General features: G+C 42.1%; 1 protein-coding gene across 2 annotated transcripts; it reads left to right on the plus strand.

The window, feature by feature from the left end:
* Nucleotides 1-57: 57 nt before the first annotated feature.
* LOC121432412 (zinc finger protein 878-like) lies at nt 58-20,688 on the plus strand. 2 transcript variants are annotated; one of them, XR_005972194.1, is made up of 5 exons: nt 58-183; nt 11,307-11,433; nt 11,812-11,872; nt 13,014-18,650; nt 18,826-20,688. XR_005972194.1 is itself a non-coding variant. In XM_041630379.1 (4 exons), exons 1-4 carry the CDS (start codon nt 181-183, stop codon nt 14,674-14,676), a joined length of 1,854 nt encoding a protein of 617 aa, XP_041486313.1. In that variant the 5' UTR covers nt 58-180; the 3' UTR covers nt 14,677-20,688. The 2 variants fall into 2 exon arrangements, 1 of the variants encoding a protein (XP_041486313.1); XM_041630379.1 differs by having other exon boundaries at nt 13,014-20,688.
* The last annotated feature ends 6,785 nt before the right edge of the window (nt 20,689-27,473 follow it).

A 27,473-nucleotide genomic window follows, 5' to 3' on the forward strand; every position in this document is an offset into this window, starting at 1 on the left:
GGCTTTCAGATGTTGGGAGAGGGCGGGTACAGCAACGGGGATGCCACTTCCCGTCCAGCCATTTTAGGCGTTTGTGTCTTCTCTGGAGAGAGACCCGCAGGTTGTGCCCCCAGTGTTTGCGTCTCATCCCCTGATTACAGGAGCCGCTGGACAACACGAGGACCCCCCCAGTGACCGAAAATGGTGCGTGTGGCTGGGCGTCCCGGGTGTGGGGAGGAGGTTGTTGCAAGCGGAGGCGACAGTGGGGACGCGGCCTCCCCGGGCAGCTGAGTCTGCGTCTGCGACTCATCGGGCTCCGCTGGGCCGCGCTGCCCGGGTCCCGCTGGGTGGAGCCGGGTCAGCAGGCAGAGTCGCGGTCCTGTCCCTCGCTGAGCGCTCGGTGCTGCGGCCTCTGTAGGCATCTGATCACCCACAGCCTCGCGACTCCGCAGCCTGGGCGGTGGCAGCAGTGTCGCGGTGACACTCGGGACTCTGGGGTTCGTGCGTGTGAGTGTATGTGTTGGGGGGGGGGCAGGGTGTGGTGACCTTGGGTCCTGAGGGACAAGTTGATGTGTTTCCAGTGCCAGAATTTATCGGATAAAAAAATAATTTCACAAATTATGTCTGTTTCGTTGTTAACAATTAGCCGAGTATGCCCGATTTTGCTTGGTAACCAGCCACTGGCAATCACGGGTTCTTATATAACAGTCTAATTACTGACATTAACTGGCAGATAAGATGATCATTTCACATAAAGATACACAAATGTGCAGGTCACAGAATGGCTAAGAGCTGGAGTGGTGAAGTTGAGAGTCTGTTCTGAAGTACGAGGCTTTGAGCAGAGACAGATGCAAAGAAAAGTCTATAGGGGACCAAAAGTGATGTCCTAGCAGCGCGGGCACAGATGTCAAATGTATATGCAGTGGGCATGAGTAAGTCAATTTTAGTTGGCTGAGTGACCTGGACAGGAGAAACCGCACTGGAATTGGAGTCCAAGGACTGGCCCCTGACGGTTGCCTTGCCGTACTTTGTGTTGGGATGTAACTTCTGTGGTTCCGGGTCAGGGGGTTTCGTGCGGGTATGGCTGATAAGCGGATTTGTGTGTTGTGTCTAATATGGTTTGGCATATTTTCAAGTGTCAACGTTGATGTTGTCAGTTTGTCCCTCCTGGCACCAGATCCTGTTTGTTTACTGTGCTGCCTTCCTTTTGGGGGAGGGGTTCTTATAACTTCAAATTGGAGTCACTTTGGTCGGGGTTGTTGCTTAATAAAATGGAGTCACCCTTAGCTTGACTCTGTAGGAAAGCAGATCGTCCCTACGGTATAGAGTATCAGTGATCAGTCTGCTGTGTCTTCCTCGCTGTCTCTCCTGCTTCTCCTCTAAGTCTCATAGATCCAAGGGACGCTTCCTCTAAATTCCATGACCTGTACCCGTAAGTCAGGGAATCATAGTGCTAGCAATAAATCCTGAATTTGTACCTTCTTCTGACATTCCCAAACTCGTTGGAAAGGGAGATCCACATACATGGATGACATGGGGCTCTGTCATAATTGCTAGTGCCCTCAGGTGTTTCTAGACGTTGCTTTCTGGTTTTAAATTGTATTTATGTATGCACAATAATAATGCATAGGGTGTGTGTGTGTGTGTGTGTGTGTGTGTGTGTTTTCCTGTATGTTACTACTTCTTGCATTTTGGAGGTCAGAGAACAACTTCATGAGATACTTTCTCTCCTTTACGTGGGTTCCCAGGATTGAGCTCCTCCTGCCTTTACCTTCTGAGCCACTTTCCTCGTGTCCACACATTATTTTACAAGGCAGAGTCTTGGTAGAGGTAGGCCTTACAGTATGTGAACGGAGTATTGCATTAGGAGAAAGCCCTACATGTTAGGTCTGCAGAGTTCCCCGTGGTTTCCGGAAACAGGGCTTTTCTAATTCTAAAGGAGACAGAAGTGAGCAAGTGTATCAGACGTTCACAGAAGGCTCTAGAGCCTGGTGTGGTGGTAGAAGGTGGCACAGTCAGTTCCAATTAGAGCTCTCAGTTTTCTTTATATGTGCTGGCTGCTTTGTCTCGACCGTTTACCAGCTTCTGGCAGCACCTAGAACATACATTCATTAGTCACTTAGGCCAGAGGGAAGACTGGGGCCCAAGAATGCCAATGAGCCTGGACTCCGGCCCACCCACCCCACTCATCTTGGCTGCTGAAAGAACATAATGTTAGGATCAGCTATTGCTTGGGAAGTACTGTCTCCAGCAACCTTCCCCTCTCACAGATACTGACATCCACCTTACTAAGACATTGTCCAAGTCACTTGCTCACAAATTTGCCAGAATTTCTCAGCCGGAGAAGTGAGCTTACATCAAAGTGGGTACTAGTGGTCACACATCCTGCTCCTCGCCCCCTGTTCACTGGCCCACAGACTCCCCTGTCTCTCCTGCCTGGTAATCGGAGAGTCTGTAGCCTGGCTCCTGCTTTGAAACCAGTTCCATCCCCAGAAAGCTGTGAGATCACCTCTCCCAGGCAGGTCCACACTCATCTCTTTAGAGCTCAGGCCCTGCTCTTGCCTCTCCGTCTGCTCCAGAGAACCTCATGGGAACCTTTTGGCCACCTTACAGAAAAAGACCTGAGATAATGACCGGCTGGAGAACAGAGCAGACCGACAACCACCCTGGCCAGGACTCTCTGTGTACAGCTTGCCTTCCATCTCTTTTTTAGTTATTACAATTTTTTTTAAATAGAAGTACAAGCCAGATGCCAGATCTGGAATCATCAAGCCCATTGATTTGTTCTCCCTGACAGAGCCAGATTGATTTATAGAACTGTTGTTCTTTGACTTTCGTTACTGTGTCTCTTATTGGCATATTGGGACTGTTTGGCCAAGCTTCGTCTGTCATGATTACCAGAGTCAGGATGTTGAGTTTGAAATTTTTTAGTCACGCCATGAACTAGGAAATATTTGGGCTAAGTGAACTGTCTAATTTCTTTTGTTATAATTTATTTATTTTGTTTTATGTGCATTGGTGCTTTGCCAGCATGTTTGTCTGTGTGAGGATGTCGACTCCCCTGGAACAGGAGTTATAGGGAGTTGTGAGCTGCCGCATGGGTGCTAGGAATCAAACCTAGGTCCTGTGGAAGAGCATCCTGTGTTCTTAACTGCTGAGCCATAACTCTAGCCTCTGTCTTAATTTATGTGAACACTTATTATGAACCAATTTGTTTTCATACATGTAATATAGAAATGTAAGCATGTGTAGACAGGAAATATACTCATATAGCCATTCACAGATTTAAATATAAAATGTTATAGCATTCATTTAGATTTGTCATTTGTCAGTCGTAAGCTAAACTTTTTTGTTTTTTTTATTGTTTTATTTATTTTTTGTTTTATTTTTATCTATCTATTTAGTGTGTGTGTGTGTGTGAGAATGTCTACTAAGCATGTCTAGATACTCAAGATGGCCAGAAGGGGGCGTCATATTCTCTGGAGCTGAAGTTACAGGTGGTTGTGAGCTGCCAAACTTGGGTATTGGGAACCAGAGTAGAGTCCTCTGGAAGAAAATGAAGGACTCTTAACAGCTCAGCTAATTCTTAAGCCCTTGCATATCTTTTCCTATCATTAAATGGTGCTTCCAAAATCTGTGCTTTTATAGCTATGACTTTAAATGTCAGCAACATAGAAAATTTGAATACTTACATTCTTTGAAAGTGCATCACATGTATTCAGTGTATTTGGATTATATCCATCCCACGATTTCCCCTCCCAGTCTCCTTCCGGACCTACGGCACTATGCCTGTCTCCCAGCTTCGTGTCCTCTTTAATCCACTGCATTTAATTAGTGTTTCCAGTATGTTTGGGGGTGTGAGGCCATCCACTGGATGCACCAACAACCTAGCAGGAACAACATCTCCTAAGAAAACTGATTCTCTCTCCTCCATCAGCCCTTAACTGCCAGTAGTGCCTCTGTTAGCCCCTCCCCATTCATTCTGAAATTTTGACTAGTTTAATCTTGTGCCATTCTTATGCAAGCAAGCAACCACAGCTGCTCTGAGTTCATGGGAGCAGCAGCCTTGTCGTGTCTGGACAGAATGATTCCCAGTAGTCCTCCCTGACCTTTGACTCCTACGAGTTTTCTTCCCCCTCTCCCATAGTGAGGTTCGTGGGGAGCAAGATGTGATGTAGATGTCTCATTTGTGGAAAGCTAAGCTTTCCACAGTCACTTATCTTTGCATTTTGAGTAATTGTGGGTCTCTGTACTAACTTCAGTGAGAGGCAGGCTTCTTTGATTAGCATTGAAAGCTGCACTAATTATTGCTATAGCCGTACATATTTGGAAAGCAGTTTGACATTATGTCCATTTAGCAGAGTGTTTGCATTGCATTCTCCCCTAAGGCCTGTGTCCTAGCCAGCTGTGAGTTTTTGGGTCCAGTGTATAGAACCAGCCGTGGGTTCCATCTCGTGGAGCAGGCTGTGAATCCAATCAGAAAGTGGTTGGTTGGCACCATGACATTGGTGCCACCCTTGCACCAGTGGGCCCGTGCCAAGCAGGTCATTATCTCAGAGAGTTCACAGCTGGCTAAGACCTTTCCCCAGCAGCCTACACAGCACCATCGGCATATGAGTACCAAGTTGATTTCTCCATTTTTTGTGGCTCAAGTATGAGGTATCTTCAGCAATAGGGTCTTACCCTCAAGTTCTGGTGGGTAGCCAGGTGATAACCGTATTGTAAAGCTTAAATCTCGAAAACACAGACTCTCCCCCTGCTCTCCAAGGAGGCAGTAACACATTGGTTCTCAAATGACATTTTTATTTTTATACTTCTACACTGGCAGTGGCAAGAAACTTGAAAAAAAAAAAAAACTTCTGATTTTGTTTGTCCCATGGAGGAGAGAGAGCACACTTGCAAGTGGTCATATGCTAACGGTGCAATTATATGGTAGAGTTTTCCTGAAAGGGCTGGAGAGATGGCTCAGCAGTTAAGAGCACTGACTGCTCTTCCAGAGGTCCTGAGTTCAATTCCCAGCAACCACATGGAGGCACACAGCCATCTATAATGGGATCTGATGCCCTCTTCTGGAATAAAGGTGTACATGCAGAGAGAGCACTCATACATAAGATAAATAAATCTTAAAAAAATTGAATTTATCTGAAAAGTGGAAGCTGTGCTACTTTTACTTTTTAGTAAAATATAATTCTTTTTAAAACTTTTATAGAGTAAGCTTAGCTATCTGCTGGAGGCTACTGGTTTCTTGTGAAAAGGCAATTAAACATCAATCCATTAGATATATTTTGGAGCAAACCAATATAAAGGCAAATTGGAGATATTTTAAAACTTAGATAATAGCACAGATTATTAGAGAGATGTTCAGGGGAAGAGACTGGACATGGGCTTCTCAAAGACGAGTCTCAGGTAAGTGATTTTATATATATATATATATATATATATATATATATATATATGAAATCTTGGTAACTTTCAAGTTATATTTCCAAGTATTATGAAGATATACAGCATTCACCAACTTTTTTAAAAAAAATTAAATTTAACGTATCTATGAGTGCATCTCTGGCATATATGTATGTATACCACATGTGTGCGCTGTCCACAGAGTTCAGAAAGGGCTTTGGATCCCCTAGAACTGCAGTTAGACAGTTGTTAGCCACTGTGGGAGTAGTGGGAATCACACCCTTCCTCTGGGAGAGTAACCAGTCTTCTTATCCTCTTAGCCACCTCTCCATGCCCCCTCCACCATTTTTTAAAAATATTTATTTATTATGCATACAATATTCTGTCTGTGTGTACGTCTGCAGGCCAGAAGAGGGCACCAGACCTCATTACAGATGATTGTGAGCCACCATGTGGTTGCCAGGAATTGAACTCAGGACCTCTGGAAGAGCAGGCAATGCTCTTAACCACTGAGCCATTTCTCCAGCCCCCACCCCTTCACCATTTCTTAAGCATTCCTCAAAGAGTATAGTTTAGAACAAGGTTAAGAGTATAAAAAATTTTATTTTCTAAACAAAGTTGTAAAGAAGAGGAGGGGCTTACGAGGGGGGTTGTTTCTTTGATAAGGATGTCTTAAGGAAAACATGTGATGTTCCTGTAAGCAATTTTGGCTTTGTCATTGCTGCCTGGTTTTTCGTGACCTCATAAGCAGAAATGGCAAACCAGACCTTGAATGGCCTAGTTTTTTCCTCATGCCCCAATAATTTCTCGACTTTCTCATTATACACATACAAACATACACACACATATATGTATATATAAATACAAATAACCATATTACAATATACATATATATATATACACACACACATATATAACAACCCAATACAACATTCACAATTTAAAATTCTTCCTCACTAAAAGCATTTTACATTTCTATTCCACATCCTACTAAAAACACAGCCCAGGGCCTATGAATTGACTTGGTGAGTAAAGGTATTTTCCACCAAGCTTGACCACCTTAATTACATCCCTGAGACCTACTGGTGGAAGGAGAGAACCAACTCCCGGAAGTTATTCTTTCAGCTCCACAGGTGTACATGGTACTGGAGGTCCCTCTCCTCGCCCTCCTCCCTCTCTCCGCCTCTCTGCCCCTTGCCAGACATTACATAATACGTACATACATGTCATTTAAAACACCAAGAAAATATATACATCCCCCACTTATATCTGTTTTAAAATATGTTTAACATTTGTGTCCACTTCTCTTCTCCCTACTGGGTTCTTTGTTTTTGTTTTTGTTTTTCTTCAGTCTCATAAGACATCGGGACAAAACAAAGTGACCTATTAAACAGGAGTTAGCACTCAGTTTCCCTGTATGACATAATGGGACAGATGCATGGTTCAACTAGAAGGCTCTGTTCGTTGCTGAGCTCAGACAGACTTTTGTCACTTGTTTTGTTGTTGTTTCCTGTTTTTAGTTGTTTTGTGTTTTACTAAGTGTTGTGTGTGTTACGTGCTGTGAAGTGGGGAAGTCAGAAAACAGCCTCAGTTCTCTACTTCTAGCGTGCGGGTTCATGCTGGGGTCAAACTCAGGTCGTCAGATTTGTTGAAGGCATCTTTACCCACTGACCACCTATTTTGCTGACCTACTATGTGGTTAATTTGTTTTTTTGTTGTTTTGGGTTTTTTTTGGGGGGGGTGTCCCAGCAATTTTTCTTCATACTTATTTGTGGCATATATAACCCAGAGTACCCATGAACCCTAAATCTCCTGCTTTGATTTCCCAGGTGCTGGGCTTATTATTTTTTTAAAGATGTATTTATTTATTATGTATATAGTGTTCTGTCTGCATGTATGCCTACACACCTGAAGAGGGCGCCAGATCTCATTACAGATGGTTGGGAGCCACCATATGGTTGTTGGGAATTGAACTCAGGACCTCTGGAAAAGCAACCAGTGCTCTTAACCTCTAAGCCATCTCTCCAACCCGCTGGAACTATTGTTGCCCATTATTTTAGTCAGGCTGACTACGACTGGATATTTGATTATTGTCCATGGAGTGGAGGGAAATATAGTGCATGTTCCCAAGCTGGTGCTGGTTTGTCTTTGCCTTATGTGTACAGATCTGATCTGCCATCTCTACTCAATAATCAGTTCTTGTGTTTCAAGATTGCTGCGTAAAATGATTTCCTTCATGCAGTTCATTTGTGGCCATAGCTTAGTGCCATGGTCATTGTTGGTTCAGTCTTTTGTTCATTTTAGGCAAACTTTTATTTCCTTACTTAAATAATAAATAACTGTTGGACATTGATTTCAACTGCTTTGATAAAATAGATGTATTATATTCATTAGTTATTTTTCCTATATCTGTGATTAAATAAGAATCTGACAGGCAAGCTAAGGGGGAAGGGCTCATTCGGTCCACAGATTACAGTACAGTCTGCTGTGGTGGGGAAATCAGGGCAACAAGCAGGTGAAGTAAACACGCATGTCATCCAGTCAGGAAATAGAAAATGATGGGTAAATGCGGATTCTCAGGTCACTGTCTTCACTTTATATGGTCCAGAATCCTCTACCCACGGAAGGCTCCTGCTCACCATTAAGGTGGATGTGCCTGCACTGATTAATGTAATCAACATAATCTCTCAGAAACATCCTCAAAGGCTAACCTCAGTCTAGATACCCCTCACGGGAGCCTGGGTCTCTTGGGCGATTCTACAGTCTGTCAAGTGGATAATGAGTATTAACCTAGCCCTTGTCAGCTTGACAGTCGGACTTATCACCACCTTTAAGCCATGGCCTTCCACTCTTTATCTCCATAGACTGCTGACCATGTTATAATGTGATATGCATTTATCCCAACACCCAAACTGCCCATAGTCATTAAGCATATTTAAATAAATTGAGATTCCAAAGTATCTTAACTGTGAGCTTTTATAAAATGGAAAACAAGTTACATACATCCAATATATACATTTATTTATTTACTTATTTGTTTTTCTTTTGTGTGCAGCAATGTTTTACCTGCATGTATGTCTGTGTGAAGGTATCATATCCCTCTGGAACTTGAAGTTATAGTTGTGAGCTGCCATATCGATGCTGAGAATTGAATTGGGTCCCCCTGAAAGAGCAGTCAGTGCTCTTAACTGCTGAGCAATCTCTGCAGCTCTACATAATTCTAAATTATAATGATACAGAGCAAGCAATCCTATTGTAAAATGCAAGAATTGGGTCAAGTTATGATTGGACCAAAGCAAGATGCAAGTCCAGCAAGGCAAACACCAAATCATACATCCCTGTGCCTGACAGCTAAATCTGGTGAAATCGTTTACATTCCAAAGGTTAGGTAGCCCCCACCACCCCAGATATGTGTAGTCTGTGTCTCACACTGGCTTCTCTCTGTGCCTATAGCTGTCCTTGGCAGGCAGCTGGTGTCGAGGTCCTGGCATTTCCAGTATTCTGTGGTCTCCAATGTCACTTAGACTTCACCTTCAGAGCTCCACACAGTGACTTCTAAGGCCCACTTTGCAGGACATTGATTTTCCTATGTGGTCCCAGACCTCAGCTGTTCCATATGACCTCCCTATCTTACGTTCTTCATTCCTTCAAAACTCATACCATGTGGATGCCAGTGCCCAGTTTTACTGCCACCTCAGGCTGAAGCCTCTGCTTTTGCCCTTATGCCATCTTTCCTATTGTTCCACTGTGCCCCAGTAGGTTTTCCTCTAGTGACACTGATATTTTTATCAATCAAGTGCTCTCAGCATTGTTGATTTTCAAACATCCACAAACATTGCCCATTAAACCCTGCTTTTGGTATCCAAGGACTTTTCTAACCCAAATACCAAGTTTTTCCCTGTTCCTCCCAAAAACATTCCCTAAGATGGTCATGTTTATCATGTGAATAGCTCCAATATAGGGTACCAGTTTTCTCGTCTCTCCTGGTTGCTGTGATAAAATACCCTGGTAATAGTAACTGGAGGAATATATTGAGTTACGTGGCAGGGAGGTCAGGATGTCAGGAGCTCGAATCAACTGCCCAGGTGACCCACAAACAGGAAGAAGAATTGGATGGGTGGCTAGGGAATGCTACTACCAACACTTAAGATGTTTGTTCCCACATCAGGCAATGTAATCTAGATAATCATAGGTGTGCCGGGGACTTGTGTCCAATATGATTATAAATTTTATAAAGTGACAATTAACATTAACCATCACACTTCTTGAAAGTTTGTTCTAGAAAGAACAGAATTTTGTACATGTCTCTGACGGGTGACATGGTGGCTAGTTAGAGCTGCTTCTTGAACATGTGACATCCTCTGTGTCTTTGTCTACTGACATTCTCCAGTAAAAATGGTACAGTTAATGTATTAGTACAGCCAACTGCACATAAGCAGTCCTGTCTTAAGTTTTTTGTCTAATTGCTGTGACAAAATTCCTAAGAAGAAATGTTTTGATTTTCAAGATTTATTTTGTTACTTGTTTGTGTCCCACCAAGAGAAGCCAAAGGGGGCATTAGGTTCTCTGGAGTTACAGGTGGTTTGTGAGTCGTGTGGTGTGGTTAGGTAAAATACTATAGTCAAAAGCAATTTGGGCAGGGGGGTATTATTTCACAGTTCCACCACAGTCCTGTCACTGCGGGAAGTTTGGGCAGGAACTTAAATAAACAGGAACCTAGAAACAGGAATTGATGCAGAGGCCATGGAGGAGTGCCACTAACTGTCTGGGTCCCTATGGCTTATTCTGCTGGCTGTTTTTATAGCATCCAGGATTAACTATCCAGGGGTGTGCCGTCCACAGTGAGCCGGACCCTTCTACATCAATTATCAGTCAATTAAATATATTGCAGATTGGTCCACAAACCAATCTGATGGCAGTATTATTATTATTATTATTGAGACAGGGTCTCACTATATAGCCCAACTGTTCTGGAACTCACTATGTAGACCAGGCTGGCTTCAAATTCACAGAGATATGCTTGCCCCTGCCTCTCAAGTGCTGGGATGAGACATGTGTACCATTATGCCCAACCCTAGGGGCAAATTTTCAATTGAGGTTACTTCTTCCAAGATGACTCTAACTGGTGTCAAGTTGACCTAAACTAGCCAGCATTTTGGTCCTCACAAGAACAGCAAGTGCTCCTGGTCCCCGAGCCATCTCTCCAGCTTCCTTAAGAAGAAATCTTGGGGGAGGATAGACTTGGCTTATAGTTCCCGGATCCAGAGCATCATGGCTAAGAAGGCATTGCACGAAGAGCTTGAGGTACCTCATCACTCTGGGTCTCTCATCAGGAACTAGCAATAAATAAATGCTGGTCCTCTAGTCCCTGTGTTCTCTGAATATATTGGGTTCTAAGCTCTGTCTGATGAGCTTAAAAACATTACAAGAATTCTGAGAGAAAATAGATATGATAAAAGTAGTGTGTAATTGATATCGACTATTGGGAAAGCTACTTTATTCTTTACAGTTGGGAAGCGGGAGGCGTCCCACTGAATAGTTGCAGATACCAGGAGAGGTACTGTTGTTTTCTTCCACATTACTAAGAACATGCAGTCTCGGGGCAGCTGGTGTTGACTGGGTTTGGGGCATTAGGTAATCAGAATTCATTGTAGCTGTTGAACCAATGGCCAAAGAGAACTTAGCACAACCCATCTGAACAAGGATGGGCCTGTCCTATTGTAGCTTTATCAGATAGCCCCAAGTCTGCCAACAGAATCACTGTGTGGGAGATTCTTAGTGTGCGGGAGATGTAATTGTGATAACCAATATAACTTAAATGCACATAGAACGTTGAATCTGACCAATTTCTTAGGAAGTGAGATTAGCTCTACAGTATTATGAGACTTACGCTTCCTTGTGGAAATGTACATGGGCTCTTTTAGGAGTCAGTGACCTTTGAGGATGTGGCTGTGAACTTCTCCCTGGAGGAGTGGGCTATGCTGAATCCATCCCAGAAGAACCTCTACAAAGATGTGATGCAGGAAACCTTGAGGAATTTGGCCTCTATAGGTAAATATGTCATCATTCCTTTAATTAGTCAATCAAAGAAAAAGTGCTTCTGCATGAGTTTAAGTGTGGTAAAGAAACTTTTGAGTGAATATATGAGATAGATTAATTTTTTTAAAAAAATTCTATTTTATGTACATTGGTATTTTACCATGGGTGTTGGGTTCACTGAAACTGGAGTTACAGACAGTTGTGAGTTGCCATGTGGGTGCTGGGAATTGAACCCAGGACCTCTGGAGGAGCAGTCAGTGCTCTTAACCACTGAGCCATATCTTCAGCCCCCATGAGACAGATCACTTTACTGTAAATTTTGCTAGAATCTCTTAACATATTTACTATGATGTGATAATTTACAATGATTTCACTTGGTTTGTGTTTTAGGAAGCAGTTTGGGGCACCATGTCATTGAAAATATATACCGAAATTCCTGGAGAAAACTAAGGTAATATGGACTTCAAGAGGCAGCCATGTTCCTCAAGAGTTGTGTGCTTGCACATTTTGTAAAGTAGTAAAAGACATGTGTATATCTAGTTTCAAGCTCAACTGTTCTCTGGGAATTTTCTTCAAAACTGGAGACACATTAAACATGAACATTCTGAAAACATTATAAGGATTCTACTACTGGAAATAACTGGAACATCATGATTGCCTAAAGTGATTTTTATCATCCTTCATATGTATCAACTTTGCACCATGCAATATTATCAACATTTAAATATTGATTTATCCACAAACCTTTTGTGTACAATATATATGATACAAAAAGCAGGTATCTTTTTAGGCTTGGATTAAATATCAAAATCTCCTTGTGGACTTTCAAGTAGTTCATGTAACATGATTGTGGTCATTTGTATGGTGCATCAAGATTGTACAGTATTGAGAACTGAATATGTTAATAATTTACGAATACACTTTTATTTATTTTTCATTAGTTTAGCTCTATGAGGGGTACAGTATCATTTGGATTCTGTGTCCAGTGGCCTTTGCAGCAAGTTTTCTTCACAGTTTGGCTTGAAGTATGGCACTGTTTCATGGACCTGAGTTACCTTCCCCAAATGACTGTTGTAGTTTTTCTTCCGGGAGTCACTGTGCCGCTGTTTGCTTCATACACGTGTGCACATCTCTGATCTAAGTAATTTGCCCTTTAGAAATCCTATTTAGAGCAGGTCTCTTCAGGTGCCAAGATGGCATCAAGAATTGAAATATGTATTTTAGTGTGACATAAAGCATGTTTGCTAAGCCGGGCGGTGGTGGCTCACGCCTTTAATCCCAGCACTCGGGAGACAGAGGCAGGCGGATCTCTGTGAGTTTGAGACCAGCCTGGTCTACAAGAGCTAGTTACAGGACAGGCTCCAAAACCACAGAGAAACCCTGTCTCGAAAAAAAACAATACAAAACGAAAGACATGTTTGCTATACATGTAAATGCTATAATACAACCGCCTGTGACTACCACTGTTTTTGTTACCATTGTCTTTAGAATTGCTGAAAGCATTCAAGCAAAAACCCCGACAGCCTAGAGCCAGCATGTCTACTGATAGCTAGTTAATAAAATATCAGTGACACACGTTTGCTCTCTTACAGTGGCCAAGTGCTGGAGGGACTCTATGACTATAAAGACGATCATCATCAGTGTGCAGAAATCTTTGACTTCACTACCCAGAGCATTCTACACCAGAACCCCTTTCCAGGAGTGCATATATGTGAAAACAGCGGGTGTGCAAGAGTAGTCATTGGCCATTTGTCTCTAAGTGTGCTCCTTAAGCCTGACACAGAGCGTGAATCCTATGAAGAGCGGGACTACGGAAAGGATTTGTACAACACGATGGAGTTTGGAGCCACCTCCAGTTCCCTCCCACCCTTTGAGAACCATGAAAGTACTTACACCCTAGAGAGACTGTATAAAAGTGAGAACTGTGATGAAGACTATAGATACGGTCAAAATGTTCAAAAGACTTTAGCTGAAGAAAAGCCCTTCCAATGTAAGCAATGTGGGAAAGGTTTCAGTTCTTCAAGGTACTTTCGGAGGCATGAGCGACGCCATCGTGCCAAGAAATCCTATATATGTAAGCAGTGTGGGAAAGCTTTTGCTTTTCCCACCTACCTACAAACACATGAAAGAATCCACACTGGGGAGAAGCCCTACGTGTGCCTGCAGTGTGGGAAAACCTTTGCCCACTCTCGTTCCCTTAAAACACATAAAAGAACTCACTCTGTTAGGGACCTCTTTGTGTGCAATTACTGTGGGAAAACCTTACGTCATTATAGTTCTCTTCAGATTCATACAAGAATTCACACTGGAGAGAAACCTTATGTATGTAAACCATGTGGCAAAGCCTTCATTACTTATCGTTCTTTCCGAATACATGAACGAATCCACACTGGAGAAACGCCTTATGAATGTAAGCAGTGCGGAAACACCTTCATGCGTTGGATTCAGTTACGCAAACATGAAATAATTCACAGTGGTGTGAAACCCTATGCTTGCAAGCTATGTGGGAAAAGCTTTACGTGTTCTGGCTCCCTGAGAACACATGAAAGAATTCACACTGGGGAGAGGCCTTATGTGTGTGACCAGTGTGGCTACAGCTTTACTCGGCTGAATTCACTTTTGAGACATAAAATAACCCACACTGGTGAGAAACCCTATGTGTGTAATCATTGTGGGAAAACCTTTCCTCGTTCTGCTTCTCTTCAAAGACATGTGAAAATTCACACGGAGGAGAAACCCTTTGTATGCAAGCAGTGTGGGGTTGCCTTCGCTACTTCCACCGACCTTCTAGAACATGAGCAAACTCACGTGGATGAAAAGCCTTACGTGTGTGAGCAATGTGGGAATGCCTTCGTCCTCTGGAGTCAGTTTCAAAAACATAAAGCACTTCACAGTGTCCCAGTTTCTTATATTTGCAAGCAGTGTGGGAAAAGCTTCACTTCCTCCAGGTCACTGAAAACACATGAGAGAATTCACACTGGCGAGAAGCCCTACGAGTGTAAGCAGTGTGGGAAAACCTTTCTTTGGTCTTACTCCCTTCAGAGACATGAAAAGACTCATGGTGATGGGAAACCCCACGTGTGCAAACAGTGTGGGCAAGCTTTCACGTATTACAGTCATCTTCAGGTGCATGAAAAAATACACATTGATGATGACCCTTATAATTGTAAGTACTGTGGGAAACCCTTCTTCACTTTGAACCATTTACATAGGCATGAATTACTCCACACTACCATGGATTCCAGTATTTTTTAATAATGAATGAGCAAAAAAAAAAAAAATTGGCTTGGTAGCTTTCCAAGAAATAAACAAAATCACACTGGGAGTAAAAGCTGGATTTGTGCTAGCAGTGTGGAAAAACCTTTTGCTTTGTTTCATTGAAACAAACATGAAGTGCCACAATGGAGAGAAACTTTTTTTTAAAAAAAACTCAGTATGCAAATGCTTAAAGTTCCCGGAAGTCCATGAAAGGAAAACAGGCCTGTGACTGTGAGTGATGTGGTGAAGCCTTCTGCAGTCCCAGATCATGGAGGAGACATGAGAGCTCTAGAGAAACTTTCTACTTGTATATGTGGTGTTGTAAAAAAGCCCTTCACTTCCCCGTTCTTCTTGACTACGTGGAAGGAGTCACGACGGAGAGAAACCCTTCACATATGTAGGCAATCTTTGATAATCTTCAGTTATCATCACATTCTCTCACAGACATGAAAGAACCTACGGTAGAGGAACCTTCAAAATAGGATTTGTGAGCTCTTCAGTATCATCCCGATAGCACTCACAAGAATGTACATGGGGAGAATTCCTATCAAAGGAAAACCAGTATGAACACCACTTGGTTCAACTAAGAGATAAGGAAAGAACCTGATATGAAGTGTTGATTTGCTTGAAAGAGACGTTCAAGGTTTCATTTGGCACACATGGAAACAAAACACACCAGATGAAAACCTTTGCTGTTGAAAACATTGAAAGTCTAGAACAGTAGTGAATATAGGAAAAGTCCTTTGAAATCTTTTCATATTTAATCTGATAAATGTCAGTATTATGAAGGACTGGACATAATAGGTTTTTTGTTTTGTTTTCTTTTTCTTGTAGCATGCTCCAGGAAATGCATACACTGAAAAGAATGTTGTCAGTACAGTATTTTGTATTTACTGGAAAATTTCAGGGGCTGATAGGGATGGCTTAGCCTTTAAGAGCATTTGCTGCTTTTCCAAAGGACCTACATTTGGTTTTCAGCACCCGATCACAGGACTCACAGCTGCTTGTGACTCCAGTTCCTGGAGATCCAATTCTTCCCACATACATGTGACATAGGTTCACATGTACACATAAAAATAAAATTTAAATTTTTCTCAAGCCCCTCTTCCCGCCCAAGAAAAAGCTTTTGCTGTGTATCCCAGGTTTACCTAAAACTGGTAATCTTCCAACTCCTAACTCTTGAACACTTAATGAAAGGTGTCCACTTCCACATTCACAATCATTAACTCCTGTTTAACAGTTCATCTCTTGACTCGTTTCTAAATCTTACTCTCCAAAGCAAGCCTTAGGCAGAGCATTGTGTACTGTGGAATGGCAACTAAAACCCATGAGCTGGAGACCAGAAAGACCTGCATATGAAAAAAATCAAAAGTGCATTTTAATTAAATTAGTTTGTGAGGTTTCTTAAAGCAATCATGTATTAGTTTAATGAGTGATGTCTTTTTGTATCAAATAAGGTAGGTGCTTCCTTCATTGTACATTATGTGGATTTATTGATGAATTGATATATGAAATATGCCAGTCCATAAATATCTTTAAAAAGCATTTTAGTATCTATGTATGTGTGTAAGCAAGAAAAAGAGAGTAGGTATGTGCTTGTAGAGGCCAGAAGATAATGTTACATCCTTTGGAGCCATCTTACAGATATTAACAGATATCTGACATGATTGATGTGTGTGATCTTCATGATAGAGCAGTACGTACTCTTAACTGCTGAGCCTTCCCTCAAGCTCCTGCAGAAATCATGTTTAATGGGTGGTTAAAATATCACTTTGTGAATATTGGAATAGTCCTATTGGTTTCATTTGCCTGATTTTGTCTATACTCTCATTTTTTATGACAAAAGAAAAAAAAACACTTGGGAGCATTGCTTATGTGTTGATGGTATGGTTTATGTGCTGGTGGTGTTCACAAAGGAATATTTTGGGTGTCTTACTCTATTGCTATGTTATTCCCCCAAGACAGGTCTCATTGATCCTGGAACTAGACAGACAGCCAAGAAAACCCAGCATTTCTTGTCTCTTCACTCCCCATGGTGCTGGGTGTACAGACACATTCAGTCAATCCCAGTTTTTTGTTGATAGGGAATGAAACTAGTCCTCACAGCAAGTGGTCTTACCCAGTCAGCCACCTCCTCAGGCATAAACTACTTTCAATTTGATTTCATCTCTTGTGTTTATGTTTCTCTCTGATGTGTTCTCACTGTCTTTTAAGTACATACATGTTCTTTCAACTTTGAAGTATTTTCAAAATCCTTTTAGAATAGCAAATGTAAGGGTGTGTTTAGTTTTGTTTTTCCTAGTCAGAAGGTAGGTGTAAGTTTATTGTAATCATAGGTCAGGTCACTTTTCCAAGTTGGCTTATTTTTTACTTTTGAGAATTTCATACATGTATACAATAAAAGATGATCATATGTATCCTCTATTTCTCCTTCCAACTCTCCCTGTATTCTCCCTAATACCCTTCTCATAGCTTTATGTCTTTTTAATTAACCCACTAGATCTCATTAGTATTGCTCATACATGCATGGGTATGGGGCCATCCACTGGAGGATGGGTGACCTTCCGGTAGTTACGTCCTCACAAATGATTCTTCTCACCCCAGCAGCTATTCACTGCCGGCAACTTCTCAGTAAGGGGCGGGGCCTGAAGATAACCTACCCCATCTATCCTGGGATTTTGGACTGCTTAATTTTATAGGTTGTGTGCATGCAGTCACGTGGTGCTATGAGTTCATGATCCTAGTAACCATATCAGAAGCCCCAGCACTTCACAGAAGTCCTCCCCGCCCTTTAGTTCTTGCATTGTTGCTTCTTCTTTGGCTTTCCCTAAGCCTGGGTGGGGGTTAATACAGCTGTCTCATTTAGAGGTAAATATTCAGTCTGTTCCTAGTTAGGCATCTCTCCATTGACAGCTCTCCATGGTAAAAAGAAGCTGTTCTGACCAAAATTGAGAGTAGCCAAGGTGTGTTGGTGCCAAGAGCTGAGTGGATGGTGGAAATTTGGGGGGGTTTTTGGAGTTGATGATTATATGTAGCCTTGGATAGCCTGGAACTTTCTCTGTAGGCCAAGCTGTTGTCAACTTGCACTTAGATTTGTTTTATGTTATGAACTATTTGTGTGTGTGTGTGTGTGTGTGTGTGTGTGTGTAATTATGAAATTTCACTGTGTGAGTTTTGCTTTCCTGTATATTTTATTTTTGTTGTAATTTCTCTAGTCATTCACTAAAGAATATACTGGTATTATTGCCTTCTTGCCCCAAACTGTGTTCAATAAATTCTACTAACTCTCTCCATACATGACACATGAGTGGCTCATCTGTAAAAAGCTAGAACTTCTGACAGGACTGATGTTTTAATTAGGGGGTCTTACAAGGATTGATTCTGCACTTAGGTATCCCTCATCTTGGGTGCGGTGAGGGGCAAATGTAATTCTGCTCTTGTAATCACAACAGCAGTAGTTACCCGGAAGACCGCAGTACTGGAGTTCTGGGTCATGCAATTTGTCAGTCCATCAGTGAGTAGAAGGCACTTCCACAATTCAGAATGTGTGACGGTTTTTCAACTTACAGATGTCCTTCTAGAATGCCCTTCTGTCAGTCATTAAGGAGCATTTCTCATTGGTGGAGACTTGTGACATGGCCTTTAGTGGCAGAAGATGTGGCCTTGCTGAGTGAGGTGAACTAGTGTTTGGATCGTTTTTGCATTTCTTAGTTTCTATATAAACACTAATGCAGTTATCCACATATCCTAGTTTCCTCCCATAGGGTCACACTATGAGAAGCCCATGGTAAAGTGACAACTATAAGAAAAGCACTTTCCTTTCACCCTGGCGATCATCCAACCTCACACTAGTCTACACCAACATTTTGGGCCAACTTATATTTTCCTAAAGTTGGGAAAATTTTCATTTTCTTTATACTTAATTTTTAAAAAATGATTTAAAATTAGTTCGTATGTTGGCATAATTATAGGTTTTGGGCCGGGCGGTGGTGGCGCACGCCTTTAATCCCAGCACTCGGGAGGCAGAGGCAGGCGGATCTCTGTGAGTTCGAGACCAGCCTGGTCTACAAGAGCTAGTTCCAGGATAGGCTCCAAAACCACAGAGAAACCCTGTCTCGAAAAACCCAAAAAAAAAAAAAATTATAGGTTTTGTCCTGACATCGTGGCCCAGGTTTCCATGTACTTTAACTATAATCACTGTCTTGTTCCTTTCCTTCTCCCTAGTGGGCCTGTTCTCTCTAACAGACTCACTTATGATTTCATCTCTCTCATTTGTTAACTCTAGATTCTGTTCTGTATACAGAGAGCACCATTTGGGGGCTGAGCGTCATTTACGTGGTGATTTCCAGTTCCATCCATTTTCCTGCCAAGTTTCCTGTTGAGTTCTCAGTGACCTATTGTAGTCCACATTTTATGTATGCCACATTTGAAATTTTTTAGTTTATCTATTGATGGGCACTTAGGCTGATTCTGTAATTGAGTACTAGGGGGAGGAGTATATAAACCTGTATACAAGTATGCATAGTATAATCCGCCTTTGATTCCTTTTGCTGTATTTTAAACAGTAGTAACCAGGATCATAAGAGTTTGAGGTTTTGATGAAACACTGTTTTCAGAGTGAATATGTTAACGTACATTTCTAGGAACAGCCCTGCAGTCCCACCAGCTTGTTTGAGTTTGGTTCTTTGATAACTAATCACACTAGGTGAACTTAATAAATATTGAGAATACTCATGATTTATTGTTTGAGAACCGATTTCATGATTTATTGTTTGAGAATATTTTGTGATTTATTGTTTGAGAACTGGTTTCATGATTTATTGTTTGAGAATATTTCATGATTTATTGTTTGAGAACTGATTGATTCCCTGTGTATTGATGCAGTTGTTTGTTGGTTTGCAATGTGTGTGTGTATTTTCTGTACATTAATCTCTTAAAAGATGAATGAGTATCCAAGGATAGTTCCCCCCATTATGTAGCTTTCTCTGACAGTTGATTTTTTTTTTTCTGTGTAAAAGCTCTTTTATCTTCATGCAGTGATTAAATTGAGGGTTTTTTGTTTTGTTTTGTTTTGTTGGTTTTTTTTTTTTTTTTGGTTTGTTTGTTTGTCTTTAACATTCTTGCTATGGAGGCCTGACTGGCCTGGGATTTGCTGCATATACCAGGTTAGCATCTAATTTACAGCAGTGTCCTGCCTCTGGTTCTTGGGTGTCAACATTGTAATCCTAAGGCTGTCGTGGCTATTCCCTATTTGCCATTCTTCCTGTAAATTCTTAGATTCAGAATACCATTGTCTGTGCTCTCAGCTTCATGTATTCTTTAGATTTTCCTCTATAAGTTACACATTTTTTAGGCCTTACGTTAAGGTCTTTGGTTCAGTTTGAGTTGGCGTTTGTACAGAATGCTAGAGGCACTTAGGGATATTCTTGTACATACAGGATTGTTTTCCTTGTTGAAGAGGCCATTTATTACACTATACGTGGTTTGGATGCCTTTGCTGAAATCAGAAGATTGCAGCTACGTGGTTGTTTGGGCACTGTACTCTTGTATTGTTCTATGTGTCTGCTTTTATGTTATACTGTTTCACTATGGTTTTATAGCATAATTTGAGTATTGCGATAACGCTAGCTAGCATTGCTTTTTGCTCAGTGTTACTTTGACTATTTGGGGTGTTTTGGTTTTCTTACAATTACAGGATTGTGTTTTCTATTTCTGTAAATAATGACATTGGAGTTTTGATGGGGGGTTGTGTGGAGTCTGCAGAACACATTACACTTTCTCATAATGGTGCTGATTTGTGAGTATAGGGATGTTTTCCATTTTTCAGAGAAGTCAATTCTTAAGTGTTTTTAAGTTGTCATTGTGTACTCCTTTCACTGGCTTGACTAAGTTTATTTATTCATAGATAAATTTGACTTTTTGTCTTGTAACTTACTTCTTAGGCTTTTGGAACATTTTTTCCTTGATTGTTTTATTACTATTTTCATTGTCGTATAAACGGCTACTGATTTTTCTTTTTTTTTTTTTTTTTTTTAGTTTTTCGAGGCAGGGTTTCTCTGTAGCTTTGGAGCCTGTCCTGGCACTAGCTCCTGTAGACCAGGCTGGCCTAGAACTCACAGAGATCCGCCTGTCTCTGCCTCCCGAGTGCTGGGATTAAAGGCGTGCGCCACCACCGCCCGGCGGCTACTGATTTTTCTATACTGACTTTATTGTGCTACTTTGCTGAAGTAGTGATCAGATGTAGAGTCTTTTGGTGTGGCTGCTTGGGTCTTTTAAGAATCTGATCACAGGGGCTGGAGAGATGGCCTGAGGCTTGTTTCTGCAGCTCACATCTGTGACTCCAGTTCCATGGGATCCAGCTCCCTTTTCTGGTCTCTGGGCACCAGACATGCACATGGTACACAGACATACATACAGGCAAAATAGTTTTTTAAAAGATGATCATATTGACTACAAATAGAGATTTGACTTCTTATTTCACTTCCTTTTTCTTTCCTTATGTTCACGACGGAACTGAGGAGATGGTGGTGATAGGCAGGTGCTGGGCCACTGAACTGCAGCCCTGTACTCGATCCCTTTCCTTTCTTTTCCCCTATTTTTCCGACTGAGAACTCGAGATGATATTACAGTATAGAGAAGGTGGACACCTTTGTGTTATTCCTGGTAGAATGATTTTAGTTTTCCTGCTTGGTACAATCTTGGCTCTAGTTTTGTCGTGTATAACTTGTTACAGTGAGCTGTGTTTCTTTTCCTAGTTTTTTCAGGACTGTATCATCAAGGGACGTTGAACTTTGGACAGAGTTCACTTCTCCATGAAGTGCAGTGATGGGGGATTTCAGTCCTTGAACATCTATGTTCTCTGTTACATTTACTGATTGCTATCTGTGGAAACACTTATATGAAAAGAATGAAATCAACCTGATCGTAGTTTGTGGTATTTTTAAGATGTTGAATTTGTTTGGAAGTATAATTTTGAGGGTTTTGTTTGTTTGGTTTTGATCTGTTTTCATCAAGGTTTTTTTTTTTTATTTTTCTTTGTTGTTGAGTCCTTCGTGGTTTTGCTATGAAGGTAATACTACCTTCCAAGAATAAGTTAGTGTTTAGTCCCTTTCTATTTGGTGAACTAGTTTAAGAAGCTTGGTTGGCTTCAGTAGTGAATTCATTCAGCCCTGTATGTTTCCGTTTGGGGGCAAACTCATTGCTAGTCTACCTTTGCTGCTCTTACATTGTTCACATTCCCTTCATTTATTTTCTCTTCATCTGTTCATTTTATTTTGTTATTGACTGAGAATTTTATGCATGCATTTTTATCAAGCCCACCTACTTTCATTTCTTTCCTTCTAATTCTTCTATCCCCATCACCACTTTTACCTCTCCATTTCCATTTCTTCTCTTCCATGTTTAACCAACCTCTAGAGTTTCCTAATGCTGCCAGTGTGTGCACGGGTGCAGGCCCATCCACCGTCGCCTGAATAGCCTCTCCCTGAAGAAAACTGACGCTTCCCCTCCCAGCAGTCATCAGTTGTCAATAGATACTCAGGGGTGGGGCTTTCTAAACACCTTCCCCTCCCATGCCTGGGTTTTTGTCTGGCTAGAGCTTGTCTGCAATCACAGCTGTTTGTCAGTTAGTATGTGCAGCTGTCCTGTTAGGTCGAGAGCACACCATGTGACTCTAATAATCCACTGCCTCTGGCTCTTCCAATCTTTCTGCTCCCTCTTGCAGCAATGGTCCCAGGTCCCCTGAGAGAAGGGATTTGATACAGTTACATGTTGCATTTAGGGGTTAGCCCTCCGTAATCTCTTTTTCTCTGTGAGTTTCAGCTGTGAGTCTGATAATTGCCATCTACTAAAAAACAAAGGACAAAAACCAAACAAAAAAAATACCCAGTCTCGTGATAAAGGTTGAGAGAGAGAAATTTATCTATGGGTGTTAAGATACCCAGAAGAGTTGGATTTAGCACCATGTCCTTTTAACAGAATAGCAGTAGAAAGTTCTCCATATTAATGGTACCAGGCATGAGTTCCATCTTGTAGAGAGTGTGGAGTTGGCCTTAAATCCAGTCAAAAAGTAGTTGGTTATTCCAACAACATTCATGCCATAGCCATGGTCATATCTTGTCAGACTGGTTATCACTGTAGACCAGAGGGGTCTCAGCTGGGTAGGCTTCCTGCAGAGTCTTCTCCTCTGGTAGTAGGCACAGCCCCTTCCAGCGCCATGAAAGCAAGCAATAGGATGAAGCCTCTAGGTCAGAATAAACTTGATTTCTTCATGTTCCATTACTCAGTAAGTGGTGTCTTCAGTAATAGGGTCTTATCATCAAGTTCTGTGTGGTAACCAAGGACAATAGCAATACCTATAATATTAGGGGGGTTGTCTATGGGACTCCACCTCTTGACTTAATTTTGATATTTCATAACTGTCTTGAAATTATCCTTGATTTTCCCGTTTGTGATAGCAGCTTTCAAAGTATCCTCAAATTATCCTCTGCATTTTATTTCCCATGTATTATAATGTCTCCCTTTCAACCCTAACTTTATTCAAATGAATAAATGAATGAAACATAAGATAATAAGCAGCAAAGTACTTAATTAAAATTTTGTAAATATTATGACTGCCTGAAAATTGCGTAGGGAGCAGCTATAGGGTTGAATATTTTTATTTTATTTTATTTTTTGGTGTGGTCACCCTTCCTCGGTGTACTTTTTGGTGATGCAACTGACTTTGAGTCACCCATATGCCTGTAAGTAACCCCTCATTCATACTCCTGTAAGTAAATCTCAATAAAGTCATTGTTCTCCACGTTGGTCTTTGGTGGGATCATTGCTTTGGTGTGATGCTGGATTCTTACCAGCGGTAAGTAGCCGTTTGTTAATCTCCGACCTGGAACTGCCATTGTGTTCTCTGATAATGGAATCTTCTAGGGAGGAAAAACGGGAGTCCAAGCAGGACCCTCTTGCCATTCTGTCTTTTCAAACTGTCTTGCGGCATCTGAGGATGACCAGGTCAGAAGTTAAGTGTTAGACCTGCATGATGGCGTAAAGAGGCACTGGCGTGAGGCCCAAGTTTGATCTCTGGTAGTCAGATTGTGGAAGGAAAAAAAACTCCCTCCTGCAAGATGTTCTTGCACCCACCTCCATTCACACAAATAAATGCCATTTAAATGGTTTTCAAAAGTCAGTTCCGCCAAGGAGCTTCTTCGTTTTAGAGGTTTCCCCTTGCGTGTTCAGAGCTGCTGTCAGAGCCCGCACTCCAGCACACTTCCCGACTTCCCCCGCTTTGTCTTGTTAAGCCTTGCCCACATCAGTTCAACACCTAGTGAGAACAAATGTCCAAGCATCAAGGTTCGCCCCAGTGCCTTAGTGAGTGGAAAAAGTAAACTGAGCACTGACAGAACAGGCAAACTGAGGAAAGGTAGCATTCTGTCTGCCATCCCGTACTTTTTCTTTGTTTTGTTTTTTGAGACAGGGTTTCTCTGTAACAGCCCTTACTGTACTGGACTTGCTATGTACACCGGGCTGGCCTCGAACTCACAGAGATATACCTGCTTCTGCCTCCTGAGTGCTGGGATTAAAGTATGTGACACCACCACCCGGCTGGTCTCTGTGCTCTTTAGAAAAGCACTCTTCCTATTCTAATGAGGAAAGAGGAGATGGGAAACTGATCACCCCAGGATGTGGGCTCAGGTTTTGTTTCAGTCACAAACCATGTGTGCCAGGGTGTCAGCTTCAGAGAGTCAATAATCATTGCAGGCTTGGGTTTATAAACTCTTACAATAATACTTGGGCCAACTCTCCATAGTCCGTAGGTCTCGTCTCAAGGTGGTATCGTGGGAAAACTAGCACATAAAGCCTCTAGCATCAAGCCTGATGACCTGAGTTTGGTCTCTGATCCACATGGTGCACAGAGAGAATAGGCTTCCTAAAGTCGTGTGGCCTTCATACTCAGCTATGGCCAATGTGTATGTACATGCACACTAAATAAACATAAAACATAATTTAAAAGAAAACTTTGTCAGACTAATGGTTTATAGGTTTGTGTTCCTACTGATTAAGGACTTTTTGTCTCAAGGGAAAATGAGTAGTTGTATTTCTCAGTTTCTTCGCTCTGGATTGACCTAAGTTGATCCTATGTGTCCCAGAATGAGAGACTCCTTCATTGTACAAAGTTCTCTTGAATTTGAGACATTTGGATGCAGTGTGTTCTCTGAATAGAGTTTCCTAAAATCAGATCACAGTAAGACCTTCAGGACTGGAAAAATGGCTCAACTCAGCATTTACAAGTGCTTGTTGCTTGTCTGGAGGACAGGGGTGTGGTTCCCAGCGCCCACGTCAGTTCGCAACTGCCCTTAACTTCAGGGTCAGTGGGTCTGGCACCCTCTTCTAGCCTTGAGTGATGTGGGAGTGATTTTCTGATCTGTTGCTTTCATTGGTTAATTAATAAAGAAACTGCCTAGGCCCATTTGATAGGCCAACCCGTAGGTGGGTGGAGTAAACAGAACAGAATGCTGGGAGAAAGAAAGCTGAGTAAAGAGTCACCATGATTCTCCCACTCCAGACAGACGCAGGTTAAGATCTTCCCTGGTAGGCCACCTCGTGGGCTACACAGATTATTAGAAATGGGTTAGTCCAGGTGCGAGAGTTAGCCAAGAAGAGGCTGGAACTAATGGGCCAAGCGGTGTTTAAAAGAATACAGTTCCCGTGTAATTATTTCGGGTAAAGGTAGCTGGGTGCTGGGGACACAGCCCCGCTGCTCCTATTTCAACACTTGAGGAGCATCCGCATGTATGTGGCATATAGACAGACACACATATATGAATGAAATCTTAAAAAAAATCCCCAAACCCTATCATACTGAATCATAGTTTTCCCTTTCTTATTTTATTGTTTGCTTGTTTAATTTTTTTAGACAGGGTTTCTTTATGTAACAACCCTAGCTGTCCTGGAATTTGCTCTGTAGACCAGGCTAGCCTTGAACTCAGCAATCTGCTTGCCTTTGCCTCATGAGTGCCGGCATTAGAGGCGTGCACCACCACCTGACTCCCATTTTGTGTTTTAAAGACCAGGCCTGATGTTTCTCTTTCCTCACTTCCACCTCACTCTCTTCTTATTACGTGAATCTTCCTGTAAATTCCAAGGTTGGGATCGCAGGAAGGGCTACCTGCATTTGTCCTCTACTGCACTCTATATCCTTTGCAGCCTGCTAGGTATTAAGAAATGCCAAATCAGGCAGGTGTGGCGGCACACTCGTTTAATACCAGCAATCGGGAGGCAGAGGCAAATCAGATCATTGAGTTTGAGGACAGTCTGGTCTACAAAGCAAATTCCAGGACAGCCAGGACTGTTACACAGAAACCCTGTCTTAAAAAAACAAAACAACAAAAATGTCAAACCAGCTCCTTTTCATTTTTCCACTTTGTCTGCCAAGTAATAGGCTATTTCAAAGGACACATGCATGTTCTTCCTCCATTGTCGTCCAATTCCCTATTTACACATGCATGTTGTTGGGTTTTGCGGGGGGGGGGGGGGGGGGGGGCGCTAGAACCTTGTTAACTTTCCTGCCTATGCACGTTACTTGTAGGAACTGCAATAAATATATTCTTTGGCTCATCAGTTCTTTTGAAGCACCTGTTACTGTGTGTTGCGCAGGTGCATATAACCAGCTATGCATGCTCAGGCATGTAGAGGGGGAAAGTCAACATCGAGTGGTTCCTCACGAGTTGCCAACTTTTTTTTTTTTTTTTTGTGATAGATTCTTTCATGGGCGTTGTGATATTTTGTTTATGTTCTGACAAATAAAGCTTGCCTGGAGATCAGAGGGTGGAGCTAGCCACTAATTAACCACAGAAGTCTGGAGGTCTGTACAAACAACTATGGGTTTTTATTATTAAGGCTAACTAGGATAATGCTGCATTTTATTTGGTGTCCAACTTTTTGGAGCACGAATTTATGAAAAAGCTGCTGGCCTGTGGTTTTGCAGTCACCGGCCCAGGCCAGAGCTGCCGGGGACTGGAGCCACTGTCCTGCTGGCTAGGTTTTTCTTTTCTTCTCCCACCACCCCCCGCCCCCCACTCCCGCTCCCATTGAGCGAATCTGGGATTTTTCTGTTGCAGCCTCTCTGCAGAAAGCTTCCCAGGGCCTTGGGCTCTGAAAGGTGCCAGTGTTAGCCCCTCTAGGCAGCTCTCTCTCCACGTGCTTCTTCCCCACGATTTCCTGTGTGCGTTACTCAGACAGCAGGTTCCCTTGCCCGGAGGGTTATGGGCTTTCCCTGGAACCCCTTCTTGGCTGCTGCCAAGCTAGGCAGCTGCTTTGAAAATGTGCTTACTGTTTTATGCAGCAGCAATTAACCTCATACTTCCCAATCATCTTCATTGCCATTGTCAGAAGATTTGGTGAGACAATTAGGAATTCTTAAAGGGGGGGATTTAAAAAAAAAAAAAAAGGAGGGTTTAGGGGTTGGAGAGATGGCTGGAGAGGCTAAGAGCACCGTCTGCTCTTCCAGAGTTCCTGAGTTCAATTCCCAGCAACTACATGGTGCCTCACAGCCATCTGTAGTGAGATCTGGTGCCCTCTTCTGGCGTGCATGGTCATATTGCACCTGTAGTTGGGAAGCAGAGTGGCCATGCTAGCATTCACCTCATCCTTGTATTTTGTTTGTGCTCCAAGACCTCAGCCCAAGAAATGGTGCTGCCCACATTTAAGGTAAAACTTCTCACCTCAATATAACCAATGCATTTCCTCACATACCTGGAGGTTTGTCTCCTAAATGATATTAAATCCTGTCAAATTTACAAAAA

Source organism: Microtus oregoni, unplaced genomic scaffold, assembly GCF_018167655.1.
Source record: "Microtus oregoni isolate MIOR12 unplaced genomic scaffold, Mior012 000034F_ref0000314, whole genome shotgun sequence".
NCBI classification, from domain to species: domain Eukaryota; kingdom Metazoa; phylum Chordata; class Mammalia; order Rodentia; family Cricetidae; genus Microtus; species Microtus oregoni.